This window comes from Salvelinus fontinalis, chromosome 23, assembly GCF_029448725.1.
Source record: "Salvelinus fontinalis isolate EN_2023a chromosome 23, ASM2944872v1, whole genome shotgun sequence".
In the NCBI taxonomy this organism is placed as follows: domain Eukaryota; kingdom Metazoa; phylum Chordata; class Actinopteri; order Salmoniformes; family Salmonidae; genus Salvelinus; species Salvelinus fontinalis.
The window spans coordinates 30,797,905-30,813,576 of NC_074687.1; the positions used below are offsets into that span (position 1 = coordinate 30,797,905).

The 15,672-nt window shown below is 42.1% G+C and overlaps 2 protein-coding genes across 4 annotated transcripts in view; both read right to left on the bottom strand.

Annotated features, from left to right (window-relative positions):
* Positions 1-2,470, bottom strand: part of LOC129821110 (adenylate cyclase type 5-like) — a 143,053-nt gene extending 140,583 nt beyond the window's left edge. For 2 of the 3 annotated variants that reach the window (XM_055878414.1, XM_055878412.1), the window contains exon 1: positions 258-2,470. In XM_055878414.1, the coding sequence (XP_055734389.1) occupies positions 258-1,205 (948 nt within the window). In that variant the 5' untranslated portion in view covers positions 1,206-2,470. The remainder of the gene's footprint in view (positions 1-257) is intronic. The other variant, XM_055878413.1, reaches the window with a different exon arrangement.
* Positions 2,471-7,152: 4,682 nt separating this feature from the next.
* Positions 7,153-15,562, bottom strand: LOC129821112 (very-long-chain (3R)-3-hydroxyacyl-CoA dehydratase 2-like). Its single transcript, XM_055878418.1, has 7 exons — positions 15,319-15,562; positions 13,663-13,780; positions 12,770-12,788; positions 12,089-12,177; positions 11,348-11,469; positions 8,439-8,617; positions 7,153-8,050 (listed from the first exon to the last, which is right to left on the bottom strand). The coding sequence occupies exons 1-7, from the start codon at positions 15,441-15,443 to the stop codon at positions 7,971-7,973; spliced, it is 732 nt and encodes a 243-aa protein (XP_055734393.1). The 5' UTR covers positions 15,444-15,562; the 3' UTR covers positions 7,153-7,970.
* Positions 15,563-15,672: the final 110 nt, after the last annotated feature.

The window sequence follows — 15,672 nt, forward strand, 5'->3', positions numbered from 1 at the left end:
TACGGTGTTCATTTCCTAATGAGTAGTATCCTAGGCTAGGTAATTTGTGAGAATTAGAATTATATACAATAAAATACGCCTTTGACTCAGCAAGTTTTATCCAAACAGGCCACTTGTCACTTGATGGAATGTCCCCCAAAAAATATATCTTTATATTTTATTTGGTAGACTCATCCATGCGTGAAGTTACTATAAATTGATTTATGAATGCTTAATACATGCGTAGCCTAATAAAAACGTTATAAAACAGGACCTACCTGCTTCCATATAAAGGCATCCCTTTCGTTTAACTTCCAAGAGACAGCCACATGGATGGTAGACAGTATAACTCCAGTGATAACCGCAGCCCGCATCCGAACCGGGAGCAGCGTGTAGATGACATGGATAAAGAACACCGTCCACCAAATTCCCTCAGAAGCACTTTGCGGCTGCACAAGCAGCACCCCGATCACTTGTACAACCAGCACGACTAGAATGACCACATAGCAGACTATCCACATGTGGTCCTGATGAAACCCGTTCCGATTGCACACCACCATCAATATGAGGATAAGTAAGATGGCCAAGGAAAAGACCACCACGTAAGTTATCCTGCATACTCCCCCCGCGCAATGGAATGTCAGCATGACCGCGCACACAAGCACCAAAACGGCCATGAGCATGGTCAAACTGCTCTGGTTGAGCCGGAAAAAGTAACGCTGGTAAAGCCTCTCCAACTTCTCCGATTGGAATTTCTTGGATCTGAAAATCTGCATCGCGCTGCTGCAGCACGCAACCATTGAGAGGTGAACTTCAGGCATGAGTTCCTCCTCGGGTTTGGAGCCCTTCACTCTCCGGTCCTCCAAGCCCAACTCCACTGATTTGGGTCTCACTTCCCCGGCTCCATCTGCGTGCCTTGGGGAAGATCGATTGTTGTTTCGGCTCTCTTCCCCAGTCCCATGCTCTTGCCACGCAGATCTAGACCTAAAACTGACCCTGCTAACCGTTGTCGTGGCTCGTCCTGGTCCGGGCTGCTGTTCGGGATCATCATCTCCTTCCCTCCATCTGCTGTTCGACCGGGCGAGTTTTTTGCTCGGAGATCTAGCCGAGTATGGGCATCCGTTTGCAATAGACTCAGACTCGCCCCAAGCAGATCTGAGCTCAGTCCCTCCCCTCAGCCCAGGCGCACCGACTCCGGGCGGGCTCACACTGTTAGATCTGGACATTATACTTCTCAGATAAAAGTAAAAGAAAAAAGCAACACACAGGACCACACACGTGCCTGCTTATAGTCTCTTATAAAAGCCAAATTCGCGCAAATTACTGTTCTTGTTACAATGTTGTTACATTGTCACAATGTTTTCTTAAATGACAGGTCTATGACATTCCTGAGAAATCCGTGATGACTGAATTCAGAGGATATTGAAGTCAATTAAATGTGTCCAGTTAAATGTCCATTATGATAGGGAAAATGTATGTCCATGATACGTTTGAAAATGTGACGCATAGGCCTATTGATGACTGGGAATAACTTTGGCCGCAGATGGCAAAATGCTCTTGAAAATCACTTAAAAACAATTAAATTAGATGTCATCTGGGACATATGCTGTAACAACAAACAGACCTCTAGTGTAGAATACATTTCCAGGAGGACTTCGTTTTACCTAATTCATTATAATCCAAATATAAACTCTGTATGCAGAAAGGTTGTTAAGTATAGGCCAAGGCCATGGAATAAAAAGACTATACAACTCCAATAGTTGGCCATACCAACATCTATCATGTTGTGAATATGTAATACCTCCCCAAGCACGTTCTTTTGCCTTGATGTAAAATGAATTATAAGAAAAACCGTGATGATGTGGGGGACAATCCCATGTCGACGTCAAAGCTACATTAGTTGAGCGTCTCCTTCGGGGCTAGAACTGAACCTGCGCATCTCATTGCAGCCTTGTCGATGCTTGGTTGGTTACATCCTAATTGCGAAACCGTCACATCCCGACCCTCACGCGCTTTCATTGACCAGCGGAGGAGAGAAAGACTCGACGTTTAAACGCACACAGAAGCCAGAGCATCCCCCAAAAACGTTTGTCCACGGTATTATTACTGCATCTGTGTGTCAAACTCTGCCCAGAATTAACGAGCTGTCACGACCACATAACAGCTGACCACCAGCGACTGCACACAAAATCCCTGAAGACTCAAGCTGGTGTTGATCCATACGATTCATGCAGCACACATCACCCAACGTTACCACCGCGTTTGGTCCTAGTTCAACCCCTTTTTGGATTCCTGCGACGTCGAATAACACAACAGACTGACCAGAAGAAGAAACAATTCTGAGCGTACTCCCAGTGGGCTATGATAGGGAGTCATGCATTGTACACTATTGATCAGGCAGGTATAATCGGACGGTTTATTACCATTGCTGGTTGCTGTTAGGTTTTCATTCAACCAAGTCTGATTCCCAAAATCAGCCGTTTGCTCATTCCCATTGGATATGCGAGAGTATGACTTTCACTTTAAAGCTTTTCATTGGCTTTCGACCGTGTCAGTTTGAGATGCGACTCCTGCGCGTTCTCCCCCGCATTTGGATGAATGGGCGGGTCTGTGATCACAGCTGGACCTCAAACGCAAACGATTAACCCCTAAAGTTCTGCTGAACCCACATGTATTCTATTTGGTGTGGTATATTGACATGTAAATCGAAATACCTAATTGATTACATGGGTGTGACTTCTGCCACTCTGGTAACTGAGGGACAGTTTCCATTTTTATGGTCTAGACTTGGGCCTGGAGGTGACTGCTATGCATTTCAAATCAAATCAAATTGTATGGATCATATACACATATTTAGCAGATGTTATTGCAGGTGTAGCGAAATGTTTGATCCTGTTGACAGCCCTGTTCCTTGCAAGTCAATGTAATTATTGAGTCAATGGTCAAGGTATTTGTTGAGTTGGTGAGATATTGGTAAGCTGAGCATTATGGTGGGCAAATCTTTATTCTAGGGTTTGTTATGATACTGTAATGACTATCCGGGCCTGTTCTCTTTGTTACATACAGCTATGCATACTCTGGGGGGGGGGGGGGGGTCTACTGAGAGGAGCTCTCTGGCACATGTATAGCTCTGTCTCTTCTATATGGCATTAGAAAACCAGGAACCCAGATCCCAACCCCACCAAGTCCCTATTTTATATATCCTATGTACTTTGTCTGATCACCTCATAAACCAATTGCATAAATTAAAACCAGGAGAGACAATATGCTACTGTGTCAACTATCCATATCGCGTTGCAGGCAGCGCATCCTAAGAACAGCTTGTTCTAGATGTGGCCATTTTATTTTATAAGCCTCGTAATGACACTGGCTGTGTGTCAATTTACGTATTATTTAACTTAACCTCTTGAAAGTCGGATAGTGTGTCTGTTTCCCTTGCCAGGGACAGTACATTCTGGAAACAAGCGTAACAGGATCGCTGAAACACACACAATAGGAGAAACATGATCACTGGGTTCAACATAAGAGAAAGGCATTATGGCATACAGTATCCCTGCCTTTGTTGGTGAGCGAAACAAAAGGCTTAGAACAAAACAAACACAAACACACACTGTAGGTAAGTGCACCGTGCCTGGGATGTGTCTTTCCCACAACCTTACTCTCATGGCTGTCATTCAAGCATAAAAAACAACGTACACCAGCTCATTCATTCTAATGGTTCATGATAAACAGTTCTAGCAGTTACAGTGAGGTCCAAAAGTATTTGGACAGTGACACATTTGTTGTTGTATTGGCTCTGTAGCTGTTTGTGCGTCTGTATTTTTCTCACTCATCGTTATTCACAATTCATTCAGGACTATCCGTAATCATGGTAGCATCCACATTAATGTAGAACTATTTCAAAACATATTCTATTCTTATTTACAATAAAAGTGACTCCAAAATGACACAATACATTATTTACCATACATTTCTATTGGGCACAAAAAAATCTGAAACAAAACCAAAACAAACAGTAAATGCTTCCACCAAGTTTGTAGAGTCACAAGCTTGGTGTAATCATTGCATGCTATGAATATGGGACAAATTACTAAACTTTTTACTACTTTAATATACATATAAGTGAATTTGTCCCAATACTTTTGGTCCCCTAAAATGGGGGGACTATAAACAAAAAGTGGTGTAATTTCTAAACGGTTCATCCAATATGGATGAATATACCCTCAAATTAAAGCTGACAGTCTGCAATTTAACTTCATAGTCATTGTATCATTTCAAATCCAAAGTGCTGGAGTACAGAGCCAAAACAACAACAAAAATTCTCACTACCCCGATACTTTTGGAGCTCATTGTATATTACTGTAGGAATCACAGTGAAGATTAAACCTGTATTCAATGGGGATTCGGGAACTGTGAGACTCCCCCCACGTCTTCCATTGGAAACCGATGCCTTTGCATGTACCTGGATATACCGAAAATATAGAGACCCTGGCCTGCATGCAGCATCAGCTTGTGTTTCTGTCCTCGGTGTTGATGTACGGGGTCGTGGTTATCCATTGGGAGTAAGGTCAATGTTGACCAACAGGAATCTGATTTATGGGATCAAATTGCAAATGTGTGTAGTTCAGTCCTTGAGCTGTTCTTGTCTATTGATGTTCTGTATTATGTCATGTTTCATGTGGACTCGAGGAAGAGTAGCTGCTGCTTCAGCAACCGCTAATGGGGATCCTAATAAAATACTAAACACAGTCATCCACAACTGCACTGGCACCTGCAAAAAATGTACTGAATAAAGGTATTTACCAAGGGTGAAAGGGTCCAACTTTAGCATACATAGCTTTGGTGTAGAACACTACTGCCATCATGTGAGAGGTAAAATAATAACACACTTAAGAAAACAGACTGTAGGGACAGACAGACAGGACAGACATAAGTACACTAATTGGATCACAGAAGTCCATATAGATGTAGATCATCAAAACAATAATCAAATTACAGAGAAAAAAATGGAACTCTCTTTTGCTTCCATGTTAAGTTTATTGCAAATATATAGTTATATAACTAATCATACTTATACAAAGTCTGCTGGTCACATGCAAAACATTTTTTATCAAAAAGATCAACATACTGTAGTTTTGTTTAGTAGAACCAGTGTGTGGAGTAGTATTGTGGCATGCTTTTTCCGTTTTGTAAGTTGTACCAAAGTATCATCACTTTGAATGATAATGGACGTTTATTTCCTCCTACATGCAATTTTACAGAGTTGCACTCCTGCCTCTCACAGGAGTTTCCAACAATCCTGACCATGCTTACAAAACATCCTCCGATACCGTAGGCCCAGGGGAATGTTAAATCAAGTTAGTTGGGATGTTGGGTGGTTGTTGATGTACTAAAGGCATCTTCAGTTCATCTTGCTGCTCATCTCTTTCATAAGAGTGTAGACTACATGTGAGGCCAACAAAGAACAAAAACATAGGAACTCAACAACTATCAGGACAACAGTACATTTTAGGAATGGGAGGGAAACAAACATTATTTAGGGGAAGAATCCCTTGCAGAGTTTAGGCCTTTCACAGCGTAATTCAGGATATAATAAACATACCGTTACACATCCCAAAGAGCAACAGGGCAATACCAGTGTCAGGTAACTCCTGATCAATGTCTAAAACTGCATGTAGTGAGATGCAGTCCCACAGACATGGAAGCAAAAGGATGATCACTACTCAAACACAACACAACCTCAACACTTTCTAGTAAGCTAAAGTCCACAAAATCTAGTTTGTCTTTCACATTGGTTCTACAACAATTTATTAGGCAAAATGAAAATCAAATTCTTTGAGTTTTCAGTGTTAATGCAGTGCAGTTACTGTTTACATCCACATTGATAACCATTAAGGTTTTACATTGTACTCATATCCAAAATGCTTTCTCAGTTACCTTCTCCTGAGTCAGAGGTGGATGAAAACTCTGAACCACACACACGCAAACGCCTGACTCTCTACATTATTAGATTTAAAGAGCCAGTCCGCAGTTGAAACATTAACAAAGCAGGCACCCCACCACTGTTTTGGTAAAAAGCTGAGGAATGGAGAAATGTAACTTTCAAATTCATAGACAGGGCTATGGATACAAGGACTGATCATCCATGATATCAAAATGATGTTTTGAGTTTATACAGTGTTGATATTTCTATTTTTTTTTTTTTTTTTTACAAATATTGGAGTAAAACAAGCTTATATTTTGGGTTCTGATGGGGTACAACAGTTGAACTAAGCACATAAGGCATTTATAAGTTATATTCTTCAAGAAACAATAGGTATATATCTTTAATTTATATGTCAAAAATAAATGTAGCAACTGCCGATTGCCTCTTTAAGTCATTGGAAATGCAGGACTACAAGCTCTCTAATCTAATGGACTCCAGTATCCATGCAAGCATCCTGATTTTATATTATTAGTATTATTTTATTTAACCTTTAATTAACTAGGCAAGTCAGTTAAGAAGAAATTCTTATTTACAATGACGGTCTACACCGGCCAAACCTGGACGACGCTGAGCCAATTGTACGCCGCCCTATGTCCCATAGGGTCAATCACGGCCTGGATTCGAACCAGTGACGCCTCTAGCACTGAGATGCAGTGCCTTAGACCGCTGCATCACTCGGGAGCCCAGTGTCTGACAGGGCATGTCCTGGCATCCTACTGTAGTTCAGAACAAACAGTCAATAAATAAAGTGTGAGTATTGGCTCATTGGTGGTTAACTCTTCAACATGTTTTCCAGGCAATGTCCACCAGTGTCTTGGTCCAACATCACACCAAGACAATTTGAGAACCACCTTAAGTTTAAAGCTTGAGTAAATAAATTAGTTCCCTCTGAAAATATACACAAGAAAGCAAAGTAACTGTACAACTGATTCACTTATCGACGTACTATCCACTCTAGGTCATGGAGGCCTATCCCTACTTCAAACAAAGAGTTACAAATCAATAACCAACCCACAATCAATAATATGATTCTAAAGAAACCCAAATGGTACAAATTCTTAACAAATATTGTCAACACTAAAAATCCAAAACATAAAAGCAAAAAGCTATCTTATGACAATAAGCACTAAATTACTGGAGTTAGTTTTATTTTCAAATACTTATTTTCAAATACTCAACTATGTAAGCACAGAATAAAGAAAAGCTTTATTACAACAAATGGAATGTGATCAGAAGTTCTGCAGGTGAAATAACTAGTCGCAGAAATAAATTACTTAAACAGGCATAGTCCTCCATTGAGAGTCAGACAAATATGGAACCCTCCGTCCATCCTAACAAAGGACAACTATTCATTTGAGCACAAAGCATGGCAGCATCCCAAATGACACTATTCCCTAAATAGTGTACTATTTAGGGAATAGGCTTCAATCTGGGATGCAGCCAGTGATAGAATGGGGGGGGGGGGGGGTTCTTGTGTTTGTCTTCTACTGAACTATGAGAGAAGAGGGCATTCAGCACATTATGACCAGAGTCACAGGCAACAGCCTTCTGCTGCCTCTCAAAGGGGCCAGTGCAACAGAACTGGATCATCACATTTACAAAACAGTTTTTTGAGTAAGTAGCATTTTGATAACATGGTAACTGCATTTACTTACAAAGAAAACGAAAAGCAGTTGGTATATTGTAAATGACAAGAGCATCTTAATAGCCAGGCAACAGCCCAAAACCAAACCAACTGATTAGCAAGAACCATTGTTAGATCGATCATCCCCCATGTTATTTTCTTGATCTGAAAAAGAGTTTCTTGGTATATCAACAAGCAGACATATTTAAATTGGTCAGGCATGTTTTTCTTTTTTTAAAGGTTATCTCGTCTTTTTCCACTCCTCCCTGTGGCATGATGTGATCAGTCTGCCAAGACTCCTCCCCATGGCAGGATGTGATCAGTCTGCCAAGACTCCTCCCCGTGGCATGATGTGATCAGTCTGCCGTGTGTTTGCTGTGTTTACTCTGTTTTGTACTCTTCCACGTGGGCCAGGACTTTCTTTCTCTGACGCATCATGTGGAAGTAGAGCTGGGGAAACACTGGGGAAACACCGGGAGGACAACAGTCAGATAAAAAAAACAAGTAACCATAGAATCATATGCAGAATTAAGTACAGACACCTTAAAACATATTTATGAGCCATTTCACAACATTTAAAAAGGCCACATCTAGACAAGAAAGCACTAAGTGCAAGGTAGAGCATTAGAATTCACAGCGCAAAGCATCTTACAGTGAATTGTAATGCATTACTTCACACTTAGTGCTCGCTTGTCTAGATGTTAGCGTTTTGTAATTCATGAAATTTTTTCTCCCCTACATACTCAATCCAACACATCACTGACGAACTACTGAAATAGTAAATCAGTGATGTATTGTAGCGAGTAGGAAAGGGAGATGCAATGTGGCGAGAGACAGAGAAAGACTTACGTGGAATGTAGGAGACCATAGTGAGGATGAGGAAGGTGTAGTAGTCGAAGGAGAAGTTGTACTTGTTAGGTAGAGTGACAGAGTAGAGACCTGTCTTCTGCACGTAGGGCAGGGCTGCATAGATGGTCAGCAGCTCACCTGTCACACCCATAGGATACAGCACTAGGAAGAATGTGTACCTGGAGATAGGATGGAAGGAGTACATTTCAATATGGACATGTACAATATCCAGATTGCAATATCCAGATTGCAAGAGCCTGCAATATCACTACTGTAGCAAATTCATTCTGCTGACTTTCAATTCATGGTGACAGTGGTGGTGGCCCAGATCTTGTGCTGCATGTTGTTTGTGCAACTCCATATTCTAATAGGGACTGGGGAAGCATGTTCTGATAGAAAACTACTCCTCCCAGACGTGTTCATTTGTTGTCATGCCCAAGTTCAGACTCTTGTTTTCTCATATTGCTATCACAATATTAATTTAAAAAAATTCTAGATGATATTTTGTCCATATCGTGCAGCTCTTCTACCTGTCATGTACCACAAACTGTCTTCATAAAGTCAACTGAAAGTGAAGAGTGAAGCACGACAACATTGGCTGACGTTAGAAGAATCGTCATCAATTGCTACCAGGCAACAGAAGGTCCTCCCCAATGAGTAGGCCTTTGTTGAAGACTTTGTTGCCATGGTTGAGACTGAGAAAACACATTATGGAGGGAGTGTCGTACACGCCCAGGTTTCTTTATATACAGTGCCTTCATAAAGTATTCATACCCCTTGACGTATTCCACATTTTGTTGCGTTACAGCCTGAATTCAAAATTTATGAAATATATATATATATATTTTTTTCTCCCACCCACAATACCCCATAATGACAAAGTGAAAACATGTTTTTGGAAAATTCAAGCTGTAACTCAACAAAATGTAGAATAAGCCGGTATGACTACTTCCTGAAGGCACTATATCACAAGTGTCAAACTCATTCCACGGGGGGCCGAGTGTCTGCGAGTTTTTGCTCCTCCCTTATACTTGATTGATGAATTAACATCACTAATTAGTTAGGAACTCCCCACACCTGGTTGTCTAGGGCTTTATTGAAAGGAAAAACCAAAAACCTGTAGACACTAGGCCCTCCGTGGAATGAGTTTGACACCCCTGCACTATATAATGACAACAGGAATGGCATAACGATTTTCTTAAAGGGGGTGCGGGATTAAAACCTTTTTTTTTACTAGATATCTTCTTATAATTTCTGACGTTTGGTAGGCTATTTTTTCGGCAGGGCTCTGGCAGTGCTCCTCCTTGCACAAAGGCGGAGGTAGCGGTCCTGCTGCTGGGTTGTTGCCCTCCTACGGCCTCCTCCACGTCTCCTGATGTACTGGCCTGTCTCCTGGTAGCGCCTCCATGCTCTGGACACTACTCTGACAGACACAGCAAACCTTCTTGCCACAGCTCGTATTGATGTGCCATCCTGGATGAGCTGCACTACCTGAGCCACTTGTGTGGGTTGTGGACTCCGTCTCATGCTACCACTAGAGTGAGAGCACCGCCAGCATTCAAAAGTGACCAAAACATCAGCCAGGAAGCATAGGAACTGAGAAGTGGTCTGTGGTCACCACCTGCAGAATCACTCCTGTTTTGGGGGGTGTCTTGCTAATTGCCTATAATTTCAGACTCCAAACAGACTCCATGAGGGTGGTATGATGACCCGACGTCCACAGGTGGGGGTTGTGCTTACAGCCCAACACCGTGCAGGACGTTTGGCATTTGCCAGAGAACACCAAGATTGGCAAATTCGCCACTGGCGTCCTGTGCTCTTCACAGATGAAAGCAGGTTCACACTGAGCACATGTGCACATGTGACAGACGTGACAGAGTCTGGAGACGCCGTGGAGAACGTTCTGCTGCCTGCAACATCCTCCAGCATGACCGGTTTGGCGGTGGGTCAGTCATGGTGTGGGGTGGCATTTCTTTGTGGGGCCGCACAGCCCTCCATGTGCTCGCCAGAGGTAGCCTGACTGCCATTGGGTACCGAGATGAGATCCTCAGAGCCCTTGTGAGACCATATGCTGACATGCACATTTGTGGCCTGCTGGAGGTTGCAGGGCTCTGGCAGTGCTCCTCCTTGCACAAAGGCGGAGGTAGCGGTCCTGCTGCTGGGTTGTTGACCTCCTACGGCCTCCTCCACGTCTCCTGATGTACTGGCCTGTCTCCTGGTAGCGCCTGCATGCTCTGGACACTACGCTGACAGACACAGCAAACCTTTTTGCCACAGTTCGCATTGATGTGCCATCCTGGATGCACTGCACTACCTGAGCCACTTGTGTGGGTTGTAGACTCTGTCTCATGCTACCACTAGAGTGAGAGCACCGCCAGCATTCAAAAGTGACCAAAACATCAGCCAGGAAGCATAGGAACTGAAAGTGGTCTGTGGTCACCACCTGCAGAATCACTCCTGTTTTGGGGGGGGGTCTTGCTAATTGCCTATAATTTCCACCTGTTGTCTATTCCATTTGCACAACAGCATGTGAAATGTATTGTCAATCAGTGTTGCTTCCTAAGTGGACAGTTTGATTTCACAGAAGTGTGATTGACTTGGAGTTACATTGTGTTGTTTAAGTGTTCCCTTTATTTTTTTGAGCAGTGTATATATACATACATACATACATACATACATACACACACACAGTACCAGTCAAAAGTATAGCCAATACAAACACATTAAATAACATTTATTTAAAATAAAATAAAATCATAAGGAATAAGGTTTTGAAGTGTCTGTCCTAGATCTATAACCCCCTTTTTGAATGTAACACACAAAGTAATTCTACAGCACTTCTTTCCAATGTGAAGTGAGTGCCTCTCTCATTCAGTTGCCCAACAGGAGGAGCGGGGAGCTTTTCTTACCGTGCCCATTTGATAAGGTAGGGCAGGTGGTTCAGCAGACTGAAGGTGTAGAAGGAGTAGCGGATGATCTCTGTGATGGTCCAGGCCGATACGAAGAGCAGAACACTGTCTTCACTCTGGACCTGGGATCAGACAGGACAAACAGACAGGGGTGAGACTGGGCAGACAATTCAAAGCTAGCATGCAATAGCTTGTAGTAGATTCATTCAACGGGAAGACCGAGGGGTTATAGCAGAACCGTGCAGTTTGTTGCACCAACTATACTACGCTGTAACTCTGCATGTCATGGCGCATGACAGGCAAAGAGAGAGAATTGTAAACACAAGATTTTAAAGCAAAAGTCAGTCTCTGTAAATTAACATAGTTGCAAATACTCACAAACACACATATGCAGTAGAGCGTTTCAGACCTTACAAACATGTTAGTGTTATTCACCCTGTTGGCTTCAAGCATGTTCACTATTTCAGGCTCACAGACCTTAGCACATCAGCAAGTATCTTTCTTTGGGATGAAGACAACATCTAGGGGCATTGATCCCCTGAAACCATTACCACATATTATAAAGTTTGAATATTTCTTACTGTCTCACTCCGCAATATTTTAGCTTTCAAATGGATTCACAGTGCTGGTTCATCCTGATATTCCAACAGATCAAACAAACTGAACTTATCTGGAAAATAAATGGCTAGTTCCATAATTGGTGAATGGGGGGCTGAATGAGTCGATGAAGAAGAGATGTACCTCTCGGACGCTGTGTGTCACAGCCCAGGTGAGGAAGACCCGAGACAACACCTGGAACCCTGTTAGAACCACGGAGGATGGAACAATCCCTGGAGCAGGAGAACACAGCATGATCATCACATTAGAAGATATGTTCTGTATCACCTCAAAACAAAGATTTACCACTTCACAATGCAGTGATACTGAGCAAAATACATGATGAGAAGAAAAGAGAAGACATCATATTTTCAATTTGTGCAAAAGTATGTCAAGTGTTGGACTATTAATTCGTAGGCAGCTTACAAAAGCTGATATAAGATAGCAAAAAATATAGCACACCAATTCCAGTTAAAAATGTCACTGTATTACACTGACTAAGCTGTGGGCTACATGTGTGTAGTGTCTAGGTTTGTCCAGCAGAGGGCAGCACATGTCCAGACAGAGACAGACAGCTGCCATAATGAAGGTAAGGGTTAGCCTCAAATCCCAGATAATTAGTGGACTGTGAACCAGGAGTACAACGACCACAATGGAGCAGGGCCATGCTCGTTATCACATTAGTACCATCAGGCCAGGCTTATCTTAGCAGCCTGGAAAGGCTATCTCTATCTGAGGCAATGGCTCTCAGTTGGGCTTATGTCCACATGACCGGTAGAGACCACGCAACTTTGACAATGAGAAGAGGGAGGAACTTCAACTTACCCACTGCACAGTGCAATATCTGAACGGAAATAAAAAATAAAAACACTCAGCATAAACAGAGTCACACCATATGGTCAGTGTAAATACTTTATGCAATTAATTGTATCTCCACAGATTTTCAGTACATGAGTTTGAGACGAATTGACTTCTTTTTTAATGTATGCAATTATAAACTCTGATCTCACAGCTGATTCATATTGCTCTTTAGTGAATCAAGGTTAAATATGGCAATAAGATGTAGTCTGCCAATCCTATGATAGTGGATATGTACACCAAAACAGTTCATTCTACTGGTCAAGGACTAGATAAAAGCCAGTGCACTAGTCAAAACATAATAACTGGAAATGCCCAGTGTTTAAAGGTGTTTTTATAAATGGAGGGAGTTGGAATAAGAGCAACATGTAGACTGAGCTTGGGTTACACTAGGCCTAATCCCTTCTCTGTGTTACAGTGTGGCTGGAGAGGATCACACTAACACCCTACTAGGCCTCTGTGCTGTCTGTAAGTAGCACAGAGGTGGGAGCGGGGAAGGCCAAGGCCAGTCATGGTGGAGGAGTTTCTATTTAAAAATACAACAGTGCTGTGTGCTTGAACATTCCTGCCATTAAGTTGTATTTATACAGTAGGGGACTTACCAAATGCACCACACACAGAGAGTGATAAGGGGCTGTCCTGTTAAGTGCTCTGAATAAAAGCCCAGATTTTATTCAGTGGGGAGAAAACGTTTTGTAAGGAAGTGACATAAAAGGGGGCTCTACCTGAACTTGTCAAATAAGAAAAAGTATACCGATTTCTATTTTCTGTTGCATAATATTTTACTAGTGTACCTAATGAACATGAACCAGGTCTGACCCTGAGGCCCTACAATAGAGACTTGGCCTACATTCACTCACCTCTAAAAGTGCACCGGTCTGGAAAAACTTCAGGGGTTTCTCTATAGAGAAGTACAGGCCGTGGTAGCTGCCTCTGACAAGGTAGGCCCGCACCAGGCCCACAGCAATGACCAGCCAGCTGGAAGAACACACACATTTCATGTTTATTTCAGTTATTTAGCCAGGATAGTCTACTCAGTAACAACTGCCACTATTTTCCAGGGAGTTCTGGGTGGAAATACATTTCTGGTATCAAATAATAGCCTCAGTTTACTCTTAGAGGACAGGGTACAGCAAAACAGTCCAACCACACAGAATGTAGGCCTAATACATAGATGGAAACGGCATCTGCACAATCATATACTTGAATAGTCGTGATTGGTAGGAGTGACAGGTTTTGAACCTGATAGATATCAATCTACTAAAGTTAGTAATAGAAACTGAGTAGGCTATATAGCCCCTGAAAAGGCACAGTGTACCCGTTGTAGCTGGTATTCAATAAACAGAGCAAGTATCACAGAGGGAAAGTATCACCTCACCAGACAGGAATGGGAGAGGGTGGGTATACTGTAACATCACCTAACTTGTTAGGATGGGAGCGCATCCAGCATTTTGCACTTGTGCAATTTCTTTCACAACAACTTGTATCATAATGCTGAGTGAAATCAGAAATATTGTCAGAATGTTTTTTGCCAAAACAATAGTTTTTATTTTGACTATAAATACAAACAAATGGTGGTTGCAAAACTACATGCAGTATGCATAAAGAACAATAGCTATTACTGCACATAACGACAGCCTTTTTGTATTATATATATTACATACAGTACCAGTCAAAAGTTTGGACACACCTACTCATTCAAGGGTTTTTCTTTATTTGTATTATTTTCTACATTGTAGAATAATAGTGAAGACATCAAAACCATGAAATGACACATATGGAATCATGTAGTAACCAATAAAGTGTTAAACAAATCAAAATATATTTTATATTTGAGATTCTTCAAAAGTAGCCACCTTTTGCCTTAATGACAGCTTTGCACACGCTTGGCATTCCAAGAGTGTGCAAAGCTGTCGTCACACGCTTGGCATTCCCTCAACCAGCTTCATGAAGCTAGTTGAGATAATGCCAAGAGGGTGCAAAGCTGTCATCAAGGCAAAGGGTGGCTACTTTGAAGAATCTAACATCTAAAATATATTTTGATTTGTTTAACACTTTTTGGGTTACTACATGATTCCATATGTGTTATTTCATAGTTGTGATGTCTTCACTATTATTCTGCAATGTGCGGTGTTTTGTAGGCGCGCACTAGAACCAACTGTAACCAAAGAGACAATTGATACATTCCCGACGTAGGCTGTTACAAAGTAACGACACATTAGTTCTGTGTTTGGCTGAAATTATTTGCTGCAATGACGCTGAAGGCAGCACAATGAAACGAGTTATCGACAACGTGTCACCAGCGAAGCAAAGTTGTTCACATGGGATTGATTTAATCATTAGCCTATCATTATTTCCAAAATACAAGCATTATTGAGCAAAATGTCCAGAAAAACAATTCGGGGATCGAGTTTCGTAGCAGGCACGAGCCTTCTCATGACATTAATTATGACAGATCATGCACGCTTGCACCCCATTCTCGTCAAACAGGAAGTGTATCAGAATTGTGTACATACCCAGCTGTCATAACCACGTTATATATAACCAGATACGCTGTAGCCAGGGCACCCGGTCCCCTCTTTTTCTTCGGGGCCACATCACTGTGAGCCGTCTTCGTGGTCCCCATAGCAGGTGCTGACATGACTGAACCCCACTTGGCACTGCCCGATTAGTGTGCCAGATGCTGAGAAAATAGCAATCAGTCAGAGCTACTCTTCCAATCAGTCCACCAAATCAGGAAATGCAAGGCGTAAACTGGGCCTGCGCAATATTTTACGGGACCAGCAGCCCGCGCCCCCTACCGAAACATCACCATGAACAGTTTACTTTAGCTTAGTGCTTGCTTTTGAGTTGTTAATGCCGTAGATTTG